The sequence below is a fragment of the Nipponia nippon genome, unplaced genomic scaffold (assembly GCF_047370975.1).
Source record: "Nipponia nippon isolate SJK-2023a ecotype South Korea unplaced genomic scaffold, ASM4737097v1 scaffold_7, whole genome shotgun sequence".
Classification (NCBI taxonomy): domain Eukaryota; kingdom Metazoa; phylum Chordata; class Aves; order Pelecaniformes; family Threskiornithidae; genus Nipponia; species Nipponia nippon.
This window is the reverse complement of record NW_028262391.1, coordinates 1,893,000-1,909,259: the sequence shown is the minus strand read 5'-3', so window position 1 is coordinate 1,909,259 and position 16,260 is coordinate 1,893,000. Positions and strand designations below refer to the sequence as shown.

Sequence of the window (16,260 nt, the reverse complement as noted above, 5' to 3'; positions counted from 1 at the left end):
CCCTACGTGAATATGCTTGTCGTGTACAGATCTGCAGTAACTCGGCTCAGTCAGAGAGGATCCCCTTTTAAACTAGCTTTGAGTTTCTAGGCGGGTTTCTTTTTGCTTTTTTTCCTGCGTGATGAGAAGTTGATTGATTTCAAGTGAGGAGTCTTTCCCTGCTGGGACCTGGGCTGTCAAAAGCCATCACAGAACTTGCAAAATTCTGTCATAACACCAGAAGCCCTAACTCTGCTCCAGAATCATCAGAGTTCGGGGAAAATTCCCAGTAATTGACAACAGAAGTTTCCTTAGCAATGATATTCTGCCAGACTGAGACATTATTTTCTGCACACGTGGGCACCCACATGGGGGACAGTACTAACACGAACAGTAACTCCATTGACATGAGTGAATTTATCATCAGCAAGAAGACACAAGTGTCTTCACACTAAAACCTTGGACTAGGCTATTCATAAACTCTTAAGGTCGATCAAAAAAGCAGATTCCCATTTTGTAAAGTTCCTTTGATTTCTTAGGAGCCAAATAAAAATTCTGAATTTCCTGGAATTCAGGGTCAGGGAGAAGGAAATGGGGACTCTTGATCTCAAAGCTGTGTCCTTCCTTAATAAAACTCCAGCATATCTGTGCCGCAAATACAAGTAAGCGCTGGCATCCAGCGCAAGGTGCAGAGGTTCTCCCGGCAGAGCAGAAAGAAGTTTCCTCTGCAGAGATGTCCCTGCTCTGTGGTGAGCGGCCATCTACGGAGCCAACGCAGCAGCCCTGCTAGCTGGCAAGCACGCTTCCCAGCCAACTTACACATACTTAGGGAGGTTCCTAGAAGACTTCACGTACTCCACCTCTTCTTTGAGCAGGGAATCTTGGACAAAGCTATTTTGCCAGCCCTCTGTGTCACTGAGCTCATTTATACCTTCTCCAGCCTCCATTAAAACATGATCTGTTTGTCTACTCTTTCTGTTCTCTGTTCTGCTTGTCTCTATTTGAAAAGCCTCACATATCACAGCCTGCTGGTCACTAGCCAGCTATCCAGATGGCACTTATGTACCACATTGATAGGTGCCTTAGAAATAACAGGGAAAGAGAGGAAAAAATATCACGGGAAGACTTCAGATGCTCTTTTTGATAAATGGCAATTGTAGGTCTAATTAGCTGGTTCCCTCCTTTGGAGAAGCAGCAGCAGTTGCAGCCCCACAGAGCAAACACGCAAGGACACGTGTCTTGCCATCAGGTTTCAGCTTTCTGCTCAGAGCGGTGCCAGGTGGATGGTCTGTCTGTCCATCCCTCTTCTTTGAAAGACAGCAGGCTTTCGGCTGGGTTTGAAGGTTTCTCTCCGTGCCCGTCACCATACTGCCTCAGCGCCACTACTGCACCAACTACTTCTGCACAGACAACTGGTTTCCAGAATAAAGAATAAACCCTGCTCACCTTAATTGTGTGAGTATCCCTCTGGCAATAATGAGGCTAATTGCCTCACTAAGGCCAGCAGGATTTGGCTCTAAATCAACCACCAAAACGATTTAAGCATAAGCACATGAGTTCCTTTACAACTCCAAGGCCCACTCATTAAACATTATTTACATCTCACTAAGAAATGCTGTTTCTTTTCGCTCTACCATTTGCCGAGGGAAAAGGTGGAAGGGGTGAGGTTTTCAGGAGCGCCTGGGTGAGCATGCAGTGGCAGGGAAGCCGGGGCTCCTTCCCCTTTGCTGAAAGGCCTCAAGAAGTCCGCCCGTGGGAACCCCGATCTGCGGGGTGCCTGGGGATCCCGCCAGCCCGCGCGCGTCCTCCCGGGGACGGCACAAAACTGCAGAGGAATCTGCCAAGAAGGGAACCGTTGCCCAAACCTGCTGTGGCTGCATGTTTGATTTATACCATAAAGCATGAGATAACATACCCTTTAAAATATTTAGCTTGCTCGATAAAACTGATATATGCTCTCTACCTACAGAAATTTCTAGATTCTTTTTTTAAATCCTATTAAGCAATTGGTATATATCTTGTGGCAAATATTTTAGCATGATAAAGAGGTACCAGCAGCTTCATTTTAGCAATTGGCTCCAGAGGAGGCAGGGAGTTAAAATCCTCAGAGGCAGCCGGTGTGCTGTGCTGGATGCTCCCCAAACCAAGGCACCTGGACAAGGCGCCGATAGGAAAGGCTTGGAATCCCACCTCCGCCAAGGGGTACGTGGCACAGAACCAGCACTTGAGAGCAAGACCTTTGGTCAGTCTTTCACTGCATCTTTTTAAATAGTATTTTGGACCGTTTCAACTGTTTCTATAACCGCAGGTCTCGGGAAGAGCCCCAGGGTGGGCTGCGGTCAGTCATGTCTGTCCCATAAGCAGGGGCGAGCTGCTCCTGCTCGCCGCGTAGCTCGGTGCCTCAGGGCCTTCCCGTGACCCAGAGCCGTGAGCCTCTGGGGCCTGGAATCAAAAACCCAACAATGCTTATGGAGTTTAGGGATCCTGAGGGCTGGGGAGGAGGTAAGGTGGTCAAGGGACAACATTTTCCACCTACAACCTGCCTTGGTCCTGCTGAGATGTTTAAGTCTCCTATTGGAGCTAAAGCCTTTTTCTAAGCAGTCCCAGTTTGTTGCCTTCCTCTTACAAAAATCTCTACACGTCTTTAATCATTTTCACTGTCAATCTCTGCACTCTTTTTATATCCATTAAAGACTTTATGAGATAGGATGACCAGAAATGAAAAAAGATTCTGAGGATAGAGCATGCAATTGATTTATGTTAATGGCATTGTAATAATATTTTCAGTATTTGATTTCTTTTTCATTCTGTACACAGCTAAAATGTTGATTACTTTTCTATTCCTCTCTCATTTATTGAGCAGCCACTTACACTGGGCTTCACAAATTTATTCTCGGGTCTGTCTCCACAGCAGTTAAAATATAATTAATTTAAAATCCACCAACACATGAGAAGTTGAGGTGATTCTTTCCAATCAATCTTACTAGAATTCATCAATGAGTTTCACCAGCTGTCATGCTGCTCATACATTTGTCTTTGTAAAGCTCCTCTGACTTCACCAGCTTTGACAAATTTAACAACCGTCAATACTAAGAACAACCCCAACCCTGTAATTTCTATTGAACCGCACCATAAGCCTTAGAAGTCCCCCAAATGTGCATGAATAAATATCATAGTCACCTGTGACAGCATCCTTAATGATTTTTGCATTTCTTTACACTGATACCTTTCATCTCTTATGCATATGTCAGAGATATAAAAGAGTTAGGTGTGCCAAGATGTGTTAGGAGTTTATAAAGGCAATCAGAGAATAAATGTTATTGCTTAATTTTGCCTTCATAATATATTCTGCCTTGAAAATTATATTAGGCGTCAAATTGCCTTACCCTAAAGGGATTAGAATATGAAAAGTATCCCTCAGTGATGGAGGGGAAAAAACCCTGCCTGTTTTTATGATGGAGTTCAATAACCCAACAGAAAGGATTTTACAGCACAGTGCCAATGACAGCCAGAGACTGAGTATAAAGACCTTTTTTTAGTCAACTAAAGACGAACAAACTGTTTTGGACAAAAACCATCCTGATTCTTGACTCAAAGTTGATACAAAATCAAACCCAAGTATTTAATCAGAGGTATGACAAAGCCACTTGCCCTTCTTCTGTTCATTACAAGGTGGCTGTGCACTGCCTTATTTTGGCTGGTAGGAGACAGAAATACAATATCACAAATTTGGGATCTGCTGAAAGCTGGAAACACCAACAATAACAAGGCTTTATCTTCAAAGAGTTGCCAAAATTAAGGGCTAGATTTTCAAAGCAGCTTGGCATCGAGAGTCATTAGACTTCCCTGGGAAACAGAGACCTGAGAAGACGGGCATTGGTCTGCCATTCTCAGCACAGGTTAGAAAAGGTGTGATGCAGGCAAGCGATTTTACATTAAGGGATTTCAAGGTCGCAAACGGTCACGTAAACTCGTTTTGTAACAGCGTCACCTAATATCGAAAGTCTCCATTTTTTGCGATGAAGCACTTGCATGGTTAGCTGCTCCAAGCAGAGGCGCAGGAGCAAGTCCCCGGCCTGTGATCTGAATGAGCGTCTGTGTATTCGGCTCGTGAGACTGTACAGCTCGCATACAGCAACGTTTGTGCACCTTCATGCGTCATCTGTAACGCAAAGTAGTTTCTGAACCAATAAGCATAGTTTTATCTAATTGGCATATTTATTATTGATGTGTGTGACATGGTAGCCGATTAAAGCCTCAGGTTGTGCCAGGTGGAAGACGAACATATAGCCATAAAGATCAATAAATGCATTTAAATGTTGCACACGAATGCAACGCTTGCAAAAGGCGTTGGACAACACCGTGGGGATTGCCCCAGCCGTGGGAGGAGAGGCAGCGCCCCATTTCTCCCACCCCTGTAAATGCGCCGGTGGGCGTTGGAGGGGTACCAAGGAAGGTCCTGTGCGGAGGGGACCTGCTGGGAAAATGAGCTCGGTGGGGCTGGAGCCCATGAGCATCACACCACATGGTGACCCCCAGCCAGTCCCCCAGGCTGGATTTCGGCAGGACTGAAGCCCCCGCTGCAGCCAGAGCCCTCCCACAGCCTCACCCAGGCACTCCTCGCTGCGTGTCTTGCCCCCGATCAGGACTGCCAGTCAACGGCAGGCTGACAGTTCTCAATATATCTTTCACAGAAGAAATGAAACCCAAAGCATACGCAGGTTTGCTGTGCAAGATTTGCACCTAGGTATATGTTTTTGCAGTGTCTCAGAGGGGCAGGGCAGCAATTAGCTGGCCATGTTTGAGATACCATTGACATTATCCTGCTCACCACTCCATGTTCCTTAAACGCAGAGATACCTACTGTGCCAAAGCAGCGGTGCGCAGCGAGCGAAACCACGCCAGCTCCACGTGACCTGCCGTACGCTGCTGTACAGGCAGCCGGCCACCTTGCTCTCGTGGGCTGGTGGTCATCCTGCAGAGCCAAGTGCCTTGACCCAGCGCCGGGTGCAGCCCGAGAGCGTGCCGAGCAAGGAGCCAGCCTTGCGCCTCGTGCAGGGGAGCTCGCACAGACCCCAGCAGCTAAACACACGCACGCGGTCTCTCTGGCTGCTTCGCTTTCCTAGAGGGCCTTATTCATATTTCTAGACTGTTTGGCGTGAGCAGCAGAGAGGGATGAAAGACTGGGACAGCACCAGCTGCAAATGGATTGCTGTATCGCAGGTACTGACTGTTTATTTTGCCGCTATCTGAGGCTGGTTACACGATAACTAATATCCCGGGGCGGAGAGAAGCAGGGCAGTAGTGTCTGGCCAGGGAAGCGAAAGGTGGAGGGGTCATTAGAGACCGCACGGTTTTCTAGCTCTTTCTCTCTGGCTATTTTTTTTGTGGGTGGGTATATTTACAGCATCATGGGAACCGGACCATCAGCTCTTCTTTCAAAGAGCCTATTGCCTGCCATTAAATTGCACTGTATAGTATCATAAATCCAGAAGAACGACATTTTCATTCATGAGGTTTCACAGTAACTACAGAAACAAACCTTCCTTCTCTGAAGCAGTATCTGCCTTTCAGATTCTCAGGCACGCGTTTCCCAGGATAGCATTTTTTTTTTTCCATTCCTTCCTAATGTTATTTTATACATTATATTTCTGACTTTCACATGCACATGACTAGGAAACATTGCTTATCCAAACAGAGTTCATTTTCCTAACTCATCTTTTTCATCTATAGCTTACTTTATTTCCAGACATGAAAAACCAGTTACAAATTATATCTGACAGCTCTCCCCAGCTCCTCAGATTTCAGAGGTGTCTTGCTCTGTGGTATCTTTTTTTGCTAAATCCGTGTGAATAGGACAGAACATGTGTTGCAAAAGAAGCGTTTTATCATAAATTAACCCTGATTTCTTCATTCAGATTCTAGGGATATTGTCAAATTACTTCGCATTCTGCTAACTCCTGATTGTCTTTACTATCCATCCTCACAATTGAAAAATCGAACAAACAGGCTATTATGCGTGAAAAGCAGTTTTTAACACAAGAAAATGAAACATAAAAACAAATGCTGAAACCAATAAACTTCAGAAAATGCAAAGCTACAGCTGTCACCCTTATCATCAAGAGTGGCAACAGCATCGCAGCTAAAAATGAAACCCCTCAAATTCAATCAATGTTCCGTGATTGTGCAGTGCCAGGTACTTACTGGTCCCAGCCCATAGCAAGAACCGATCCCCGCTCGGTAAAGGGTTAGCGTTTCGGCTGAAAAGGTGTGGGAAGAGGGGTGGTATTTTCTCATTTGAAAGCAGATGAGCAAAGGCACAGAAAAATTATGCGAATTGTCCAAAAACACATAGGAAGCCTAAAACAAAGTTAGCAGTCGGTCTCCCAAATCCCGGCACAATGACTAAACCCCAATTAATGTCTCCTACTCCTGCGTTCATGGAATCGCATCCATTTTTGCCTTATCCCCCCCGGCTCAATGCACCTGGTACGAGAGCTGCCACCTCAGTAAGGCAAATGCTCTGCCTAGACACAATCCTGTCTTCAAAGCCAGCCAGCAAGAGTCTTCTAAGGAAGATGCAAGAAATTCCTTAATTGGTAAATGCAGGATAACATGTGCCAACGAAGGTCTTATCCTGACAGAGATAAACTTTAAGCCTTGAAGCATGAATTTTTATGGCCGTTCCAAAAATCTAATTTATTAGTGCTAAACATTATTACTCAAAGCATTCACATTACCTATAGACATGTCCACTCCATCTCAGAAATTGCACTCCCAGACCGAACCGTTCAGGTTACCTATTTAATTAGCACAATTTTTTCTGACGGACGTCGGGGGATAATACGAGACCCACGGGCCTGTCAGTTAATCAGTACTACCAGGTTAGCGAAGGAGGAGAGAAGAGAGGAGCACGGCATATTTTTCACTAGTCCCAGTACTCACAAGTGAGAATTTAGATCAAGGTAAATAACACTGAAACGCTGCCAGACTTGTTTCTCTGGATTTCTGAATGGTTTCCCCTTCACTGTTGCCGTGCCAAGTTTTGAATTTGCTTTGTGCCAAATTTCATGCAAACAAATTTGCAGAAAATTCATTTCAAAGTCTGCCTTACGCTCATACGAGCAAAAACTAAACGTGAAAGGAGCACGTCTGAGCATTAGGGCTACGGCCGCTCCTTTGCGATCGCTTAAATGAGGAAGAGAAACAATAAAGCCAGATTTACTTTTATCTCGTCACAGCTAAGCCCTAGATTTTGTGTAAACAGATACCAAACGCACCTCAAACTCTTAACCACCTTTTTTTTAAGCACACAGAACAAAGCCTAGCTTTGGGGTAGGACGAAAGGAAAACTTCCTCGTGTTTTTATAGGAACACTTCAAACTCCCTTTTCAAGGTTTATTTTCCCATTACATCTCCCAGAAACTCATATAATGCTCCAGTCGAGATCAGCAGAATCAGGCACCTGAAAGAAATGTATGACAAGAAACCCACGTGGAAAAAAACATTTTTTTTTATATGCATATTTCTAAAGCTATTATCGAAGTAGCGGGCGCTAACATATTTATTTTCCCTTGAGCACCCGAAGACGCTAAGATGCCCAAGGCGCGTCAGTGCTGAGCGGGGGAAGGCAGGCGCAGGGGGCTCCGGCCACACGCAGCAGGAGCAGCTCCTCGGAGGGGCCACCCCTGTTCTCCCGGGCCATCGCCTCCTGGGGAGGGGGGGGCTGGCCAGAAAGCTGCAGCCAATTACAGGTAATTAACACAGCTGGAAATCCATCCCAGGCAGCTGTTAGTGAGACATTAAGGGGGAGATGGGTCCAGACTCTGTTTTTCACTTTCTCGAGCAGCTACTCCACAGAGAAATGTCAGCGGAGACTTCACCTCCCCTTCCTCTCTCATGTGCTAAGGAAAAATACCCCAGGGTGCAAGTCATCCACCCCATTTGCACCCACCCCTTGCCTGTCGCTACCACTCCCTCTCCAGCTACCTCCAAATATCCCAGGTCGCCCTTTGCCCTCTCCGCTGCCTCCCACGGCCTCGCTGGAAGAAGGCTTCCCCCACCCCAAGCCCAGGCTGCCACGGCACTCATCGGACCAGAACGACGATGAACATGCCTTCTCTTAGGTACCTCATTAGAGCCATACCTCAAAAGGACCAGATGTAAATTAAAAGTAGCCTTTGACCCTATCTGCCTCTGATGAACTGTGGAAAGGGGTTATAAAGCAGGACCAGGGCAGGACGGTGGTGTTTCAGGGCCACCCTGTCCAAGGGAAGGGGAGCGCTGCTCCCAGCAAGGTTGCACAGACCTCGGATGCTGAAGCACTTCCCAAACCTCCTCTTCTCCACTCCTCAGCACAAGACAAAGCTGTGTGCCATTTACCCAAATGGCAGCTGCAGCTCGATTGGAGGCAGCCCAGTTTTTCAGATTTGCACTTGCATTCATGGGCATTTAGCCTTTTTATAAACAGGTAACGAGTGCGGGTCAGCTGGGGATAAGCCAGGGCTCCTTCCTCCCCTGCAGCAAAGCTCCCATTGAACTAAACTCCTGCGTGGCCTGAAAGCAGTCCAGGCAGAAGGGCTCCAAAGGCAGCAACTCAGTTATCACTGCCCTACAAGATACACAGAACTCCCCAAAAGTTGCTTTTTTTTTCTTTGAAAGGAGAAGGATGGCACAATCCCCTTCCCCACTGGCACCAACCTGACCCTACTTCCTTCAGCCCCTGCTACGCAGCCCTGTAAAAATAACAAACCATCCAAGCAAATCCCCAGGAAAGCCCCAGGCAGCCTTTCCCAGCTTCTCCTTTGCTGTTGGGCACCTGGGCAGGATGATGCTGCTGCCAGCGATGGCTGGCCGAGCTTCCCCTGCCGCGGAGCCGGTGCCCGCCACGCTGGGCTGGCCACCACTGCTCACGCTGTGGCTGGCCCGTTTGCAATTGAGCCCAGGTGAGAAGCAATCAGTGCACTACACTAATCACTTCTGCACTAACCAGCTTTATGTGACTTTGCCATACTAATTTCTCTGCTGTCCAGCAGATAATAGCTTTTAGGTAATGCAAGCCATGCACCTATTGCTGGGCATTTGCTGGTCATTGCTCTGACACAGCCAACCCAGTCTCCTGCCAGCTCCTGCTTTGCCCCACTCAGCTATAACTCACATTTGCATGCACTTTTCTGCACTCTCCTGTCATGCAGAGGCATGGATAAAGAGCAGACCAGTTCAGTAAAATTATCCTTCTCCCTTCCTTACGTCCTTCCCCTGACCACAGCGAGCAGCTGATCTCTTGCAGCACATGCCCTGTAAAGGTGGGTAGACATTTCTAGTGCCACTCAAGATAAGTCAAGGCTTTTAATCTTTCAGAACAATTTGCCTTGCCAGCTGTTAGCTATCCGAGTTTGCTCCAGCCAACTAGGACCCTCTGGTATCTAAGTGTCTAAAAAGTGTAGTGCATTTAAAACCTGTTTTTCCACTCTTATTAATTCTCTCTAGACTGCAGTGGAATATGCAAACATTTGCAGCCCCCCAAACCTCTGCTCCAGAGAGCTTTCTGCCAAAGCTGCAGAGAAGGCGTAAAACCACAAGAGCACAATAAGCCCCGCAGGGGAAGCGGGTCTAAGGACCAAAAAAAAAAATTAAAATAAAAAAATTCTTCTAGGCAGTGCAGCGGCAGCACGCTGATGCAGACGATGGGTCTGGGTGGTTAAATCTTTCCTGGTTTTTGGGCTGGCAGCCTTTCATGCCTGGACAGCACCGCCAGGCTGACCAGCTAGCACCCGCAGCCACAGCACAAAGCGAGTCCCCGGTACTGAGGCTGTCCACGTAAGAATAATTGCAAATACAGAATAGCCAAAAAGTGGAGAGTTGACAGCATGAAAAGTCAGTTCAGAACGCAGGGGGAAAAAAGCGTAAATCACTCACTTTTAAGGACATGACTAGTCTCACTGAGAAGTACATTTGTAGTAAAAGTACCTGGACTAGGGCAGAGAAAGGTCAGTTAATCCTTTTACTTGGAGGACATAGTTATTCCCTAGCATGTATTTTTTCTTGTTCCAGATGAGCCTTTGTATCATGGGGGTCCTAATCTTCAGCGCAATTAAGAATCATTGAATTTTCATTTTCACAGTTGCTTTGATCTCACCTTGCTGGGGGAAATGCAGTTGCTAGCCCCACTTCTCCACAGTATTAATTTTTCCATTGGCTTTACGGAAGCTATCAATTTACTGGCTAGCTTTTGTCATGATTTAAAAACATCATCTCAGTAACGTTGTTATCTTCCAGCCATATTTCACAGATATCATGAAACCAGCTTATACTGATATCTTTTTTAGCATCTGGCTGACAGGACAATTGCAGGGAAATATCGCCAAAGATATAAGGCCATTATAAGATAAATAATGAGCTTTAAAGCTTAACAGGTTGTTTTCTTTAGAAGGGATCACAGCGGCGTTCCTGCGCACAAAATAGCCACTCGCCATACAAAGGCTGAGGTGGAAAGCGCCCCTTAATGCAAGAAATAAATCCTGGAGAGCGGCTGAACAACAGCTTAATTCTGAGCGAAGTTTTTCATGGGCTTCTTGAATTATCTAATTTTCCAGAAGCGAGTGACTGCTTCTAGGAGTGTATGGTAGCTAATAACGCATTCCGGAGTCATTAAATTTTATCATGTAAATCTCTATTTGAGTGCTTTTAAAATGCATATTACTTTCTTGATAAACTATGATGGGTCCTTAGGAGCCGTTAATACAAATTAGGGTGCATACCATACATAGCAGAAAGCCTCATGAAAAGTACTTATTCCACATGCAGGGTAATCAGCTTTTAAATTACATTAAATACTACGGTTCTAATGTCGTTGTCCCCCCCCAGTCTTAGGGATCAGATTGCTTGTATAAAAACATTTTTTACTAAATTTCATTTCCTCAGATAAAAGCCCAGTTTTGAGTTGTGCAGCCAGGAGGTGAGAAGTTGGAGACTGACAAATTGCAGGGAGGGGAGGACGAGCTCCTTTCATTTGTACCAGTTAAAGATCCCCAGATATCGTTTTCATAAACAGCTTCTCTAATCTAAAAAGCGTGTTGCTTTGGATCAGAAGCTTCCTACGTAGATGCGGAGCAGAGTTTCTTGCTTATTATTTTTACCTATGGGTCCTTACATTCAGTGTCTTTTTTCAACATCCAACAGCTACCTTTGCCCTGCACAGCAAGCTCGCTGGGGCAAATATATTTTCTATAGGCACAGCAGGCTCTGATGTTTATTTACCACACCATAGTGCTACTGCAAACATCATCCCCGTCTGGAAAACCCTACCCTGATATACTAAATGAATAGGATAAGAGAGAGAGAAAAGTTGCATTGACTTCAGCTAGAGGCGGGTCAAATCACAGCGTCTCACCTCGGCCTCCACCGAGCTCATCCAAGGCAAAACCAGGTCTGGAGCCAGGCGCGCTCTGCAAGGCAAAAGCGGGGGACCTGGAAATGAGGTGGTTGCTGGGGGAATGGTGTAAACATTAGCTCAGCTATAATTACAGATAGCTTGTCTAAAGGACATTTTTGGCTTGAAATAGTGGCTGAGAAAAATCAGCGTAAAAGCTCCAGGATCTGCCCCATGCTGGATAAAGCGACCTTGTAATCACTGCGAGTGGCACATGATTTTCACACACCAGTTATCACAGGTCAAGGGAGGATGGCTTCATACGTGTATTGTGACAACCAGAAAGACTGAATAAAAACTGCCTTCGTACAGGGAAAAGACCCGAGGATGGGTCCAGTTTTGCTTTTCTAATGGAAGGATCCCCAAACCTCTCCACACGGTGTCCTTGCAGCTCGATTCCTGCGCCCCAGGGCTCCCATGTCAAGCAGAGAAGGCAAACAGCCCTTCGCTGCTTTGCAAACCTTCTCAGGTGCTTGCAATATATGCCCAGGATCAAAATAGCCACGAGGAGCAGACAGGAGGGGAATGGGGGGAGCAGCTGCAGGCACTTAGAGAGGAGAGCTGTAAGCTGCTGCAGCCCTTGTCTGCCCTACACAGTCAGCTAAATTACTTAACAGGCTCTACAAAACCAGGGAGAAAACTCTTTCTCTCTGGCAAATGCTGCTTTCTGATCATGGGTTACGTTTTTTGCTAGCTTATGTAGTGTCACAACTTGGTACCAGTTATGCATTTGGAGAAAATCTGCTGGCCAAGAGGCTGTTTCTGTACCGTATTTTTGCTCACTAGAAGATTTCAACAGGCAGCAACACACAATGGCAAAGCAGGTTTGTTTGTGTGTTAAACCTGCAGGTATCCATCTGCAAAGTCTTTATTCATCAGTGACATATCTTTCTGGTGTTGAGCACATCCCATATATACATGTATACATCTTCTTGACAGACTAACACAGGGAGGATTTGGAGAGAAATGCTGTTTTTCAAAACCACCTCAAGCAAACTCCCCTCATCAGATCCTGTTTCCGTCATTTGCATTTTTGAGCCCATCTCCATCATTATCACATTCTGCCTGAAAGCTTGTGGGTTTAGGCTTTGGCAAGACCTGTTGAAAGCAACATAATTGAAACGTGTTAAAGCCTTTTCAGTGGCTCCTTTGTCTCACATGACCCACGATGAAATTTCTGAAGGAGTGTTTTCCTTCCCTGCAGCTCTTCCCTCTGTTATTTTTTTCCTATAATGAACCTACTTGCTGCAAGTACAAACTTTTACCTTTTCACACCCTTTGCGTGAAGAAGTTTGGTTTTACTATGGCAACCATGCGTCAAAGGTAGGATCCTTTCCGACTTCTGTTTCTCTCTCTCCTTTGAGCAAAGATTGAAATATATGTGGCAGCGAGGCTTGTAAAATCCAGTTTCTACAGATGTCGGTCTGAGCTGTTTCTTTATTTATGAGGAGCATCGGGCAGAGCAAGCAGATGCAGTGTCAGATTAGCTCTGCTCGTCTCGCAGGTGCAGGGCAGACGGCTTTGGATGTGCTCCAGGCACCCGGGCACCAAACAGAACGGCTGTCAGAATAATGTTGCACTTTTATTGTATGAAAAGCAGCGTGAAACACTGGGTTCCTCACTGCTCCTTGCATGGTGAAGAGCAGCGTTATGGTACAGTTGGGAGGTATAGAGAAGGTGATAATTTATATGATAATGTCTGATGATAATGTATGGGGCATTCATTCCCATAAATGCTGAGACACTCCGAGTTTATCACTTTCTGCACAATTTTAGTCTCTTCACAATTACACACTAAGGCCTTCAGTTGCCAGGACGCATTGACATTTCTTCTTTTTTTGTTAAACTGAGCAAGCATTTGCACGGTATTCTATTAACCCAGGCCTAGGAGGTGGTTTTGGCATAGGATGCTCCTGTTGCTGCCATATCCAGTGCCTCCAGTCATTGGCTTCGTGCCTGGGTTTGACACGAAGCGGACAGCAGGGCTGCGTGAGACAGACAGTTGTAGGCAAACAGATTGGGGTGCTATAAAATTAACACCTAAGCGTCGGGGAGAGTGTGAAAGCTAAAAATACTCGCTGTGCGCCTACAGCCAAATTTGGAGCTTGCGTTAGGTAGGCTTTTTGTGTCATTCCTCACCCCAGCTCCAGGCCATCTCCCCCCAGCAGCTGAGCCAGCAGCGCTCAGCCACTGCCCTGATGGTTTTGGGGTGGTCACGGATGCCCCTTTTCATGCTCCTCTCAAATGGAGGTGGCAGCCGAGCAGCATGGCTCCAAAGCTGTTTGCAAGCACAAGAATGCTGACAGTCACTTTTCCAGGACTTTCCCACCTTGCTTTCTAGATCTCTCCAGGTAGATCAGCAAGAGACTGAAAACACTCAAGTCCTGCTTTCACACAACTCCAAGAGGGCAGGAGCACTGGGAGTACTGGAGAGAGCAACAGAGAGAATTACCCTGCAAAACATCTAAGACACTAACCATTTAATATATGCAATTCTGCTAGAGACTCTCACAACCGTGTGCAACGGGCTGTGCTCTCCCAAGAACATTTTATTTAAAAGTGTTTACAAAGTGGATTTCGTAACTATGGGGGGGCAGAGCTAGGTACATCGCAGCTGCGTCATGCTGTGGCTGCACTCAACCACAGCAGAGAGCAAGGAGAGGTACAAACTCGAGCCACAAACCTGTGTAGACAACATGCAGAAGCTAAGTTTCATACAGAGAAGAGGCGTACTCAAAAAGCAACGTGGTAGGGAAACATTTTGTTTCCTTTCTCTGCAGCACTGCTGTGCCTTTCATTTAAAATTATTGAGAGGTGGAGTTAAATTTACAAGCAGCAAGGACATAGGAAAAGTTGATAATAGCCATGGGCTCAACCTATAGCAATTGATCATGCCAGTGATTGAGCTGTCTTCCATTAAAGAGCTGACGGCAATGCTGGGTGCTCGATTTACCCTTCCAGTGCCAGGATTTGCTACCCAAGCTTCCTCTCTGCCCTCTCCAGGACCATCAGAAAATCTGTCCGTAGCACTAAAGACTTAATTTCCTCGATTCCTCTGGCAATCCAACACAGTAATCAAGTAGATGCAAAAATTTCTTGAGCAGACAGTCATGGTGACCACAATGTCCCGGGGGATTTTTGATGAGACTATGAAGCCAAAGAGGTTTTCCTCTCTGTCTCAGAGCTTCCAGAAATGATCTCAAGACACTAAAAAATTCTCCCGACAGTCTTGCAGGACCTACTAGTCACAACAGTGCCCGGCAGCCTGCACCGATTTTCCTGCATGGGGGAGCTTTATTTCCAGATATGCACACACAAATTCAGGTTGCCGCAATAGTCCCTGAAGAGACGCTCTTTTGGGAGGACAAAACACTGTCACTAGATCTCACACACAGCTCTCCCCCACCTCCGACCCCTCCAGCCTGCCTTCCCATCCCCAGAAAGTCTGGTCTCATCAATCTACCTGAGGTATTTCAACCTCTCTGACCCATCACCAATCAATTAACTAATTAAGAGGTTTCCCCTCAAGCTTAAAAGCAAAAAATTCAGCAGTTATTAGTTATTTTAAGCAAAACACCAAAACAGATCTCCTACAGCCTATTGAAACTTCCCTGATGTTTCAAAGGACCTTGCTTCAAGCCGTCGCTCATCAGTTGTGTTGAACCGGCTCCAAAGCAGCACGTCCCAGCAGCAGCTGCACTGGGTGTCCATCCCACTTCACCCACAGCCACACGTGCACTGGTGGGGCTGGCAGAGGATCACAGCCCCCGCCAGGACCAGAGCTCAGACCTTCACCTAAATTTTAAACCACACAATGGTTTAAACTTAAAAATTAAATGAATTTTAAACCACCCTCCCTGCTCCCGAGCGGTACAATGAACCGCAGCGTTAGGGAGGAAGGCGGGCTGAAGTCACTGCGTTTTTGGCCAAGAACGTGCATCTCCTGCTGTGGCAATAGCATAGGGAAATCATGGAGATCAGGTCGCAGAGGGACAAGGAATGAGTAAAAGTCCATGAAAAACTGGGACCGGCATCTCTGAGAAAACCATCGCTGAGATTAGCACCGGGCAGCTCCAGCCTCAGCCATCTCAGATGAAATGTGACTGAAGGCTGGTGCACGAGGCAGGCAGCCAGGAACGGGAAATTATTTCAGCTCAGGGTTATTTCTATTTTTAACATTTCTGTGTTTATTTCTACATTTCAAACAAAATATAGGGAAGACAACTACCTGTGCACTGAATTGCAGAAGTAATCGGGGTAGTTTCAGACCTAGGTGAAGCTGCAGAGGAAGGAGGAGACAGATTTCATAAGTGGAAAAAGTCAGTGATAACCTGGGCAGTTACAGCCCTTTTGCCCACCTGGTAAACCCCTCTCCTGGCAATTCTGGGACAAATATCAGCAGTAGGTTATGACCTCCAGATGTTGATTAAGGAGCCTGTATTCCATCTGATGATTTTTAGGTCAACTCTTAGATATTCCCATCAGAAAAAGAGTTACTGGCCAAATTTAGCTGTTTTTCCCCCCAGTTCTCTTAGAAATCTTACCCCTGACCAAGGAATATTTGGCAAATAAAGCAGCTACCCTCTTATCCGCAGGAGAGGGTTCACCCAGACACATTATTGCAGACAACTACATTGTAGCAAGTAGTTAGCAATAATGAATAATTAATGAATAAATAATGTATTTGCATCTCAATACCCCAAGGTCTTTGGGCACCTTCAGAGAAAATAATTAAAACAATAGATTACAAATAAGATGACAGGTCCCCAGGCAAGTGAATGTACATAAAACCACAGCAATGCCAAAGCAAAGAGGACGTGAATGCGATGCAGAAGCTAAAAAGTTCTTGT

General features: G+C 46.0%; 1 protein-coding gene across 7 annotated transcripts in view; it reads left to right on the top strand.

Annotated features, from left to right (window-relative positions):
- LOC104019597 (calcium-activated potassium channel subunit beta-2) overlaps window positions 1–16,260 on the top strand; it is a 153,148-nt gene that overhangs the window by 56,571 nt on the left and 80,317 nt on the right. The window contains exon 1 of one of the 7 annotated variants that reach the window (XM_087740390.1): window positions 12,632–12,733. The exons of 5 other annotated variants lie outside the window; for them this stretch is intronic. In XM_087740390.1, the coding sequence (XP_087596516.1) occupies window positions 12,714–12,733 (20 nt within the window). In that variant the 5' untranslated portion in view covers window positions 12,632–12,713. Of the gene's footprint in view, window positions 1–12,631; window positions 12,734–16,260 lie in introns of those variants that run through there. One more of the 7 variants, XM_087740389.1, reaches the window with a different exon arrangement.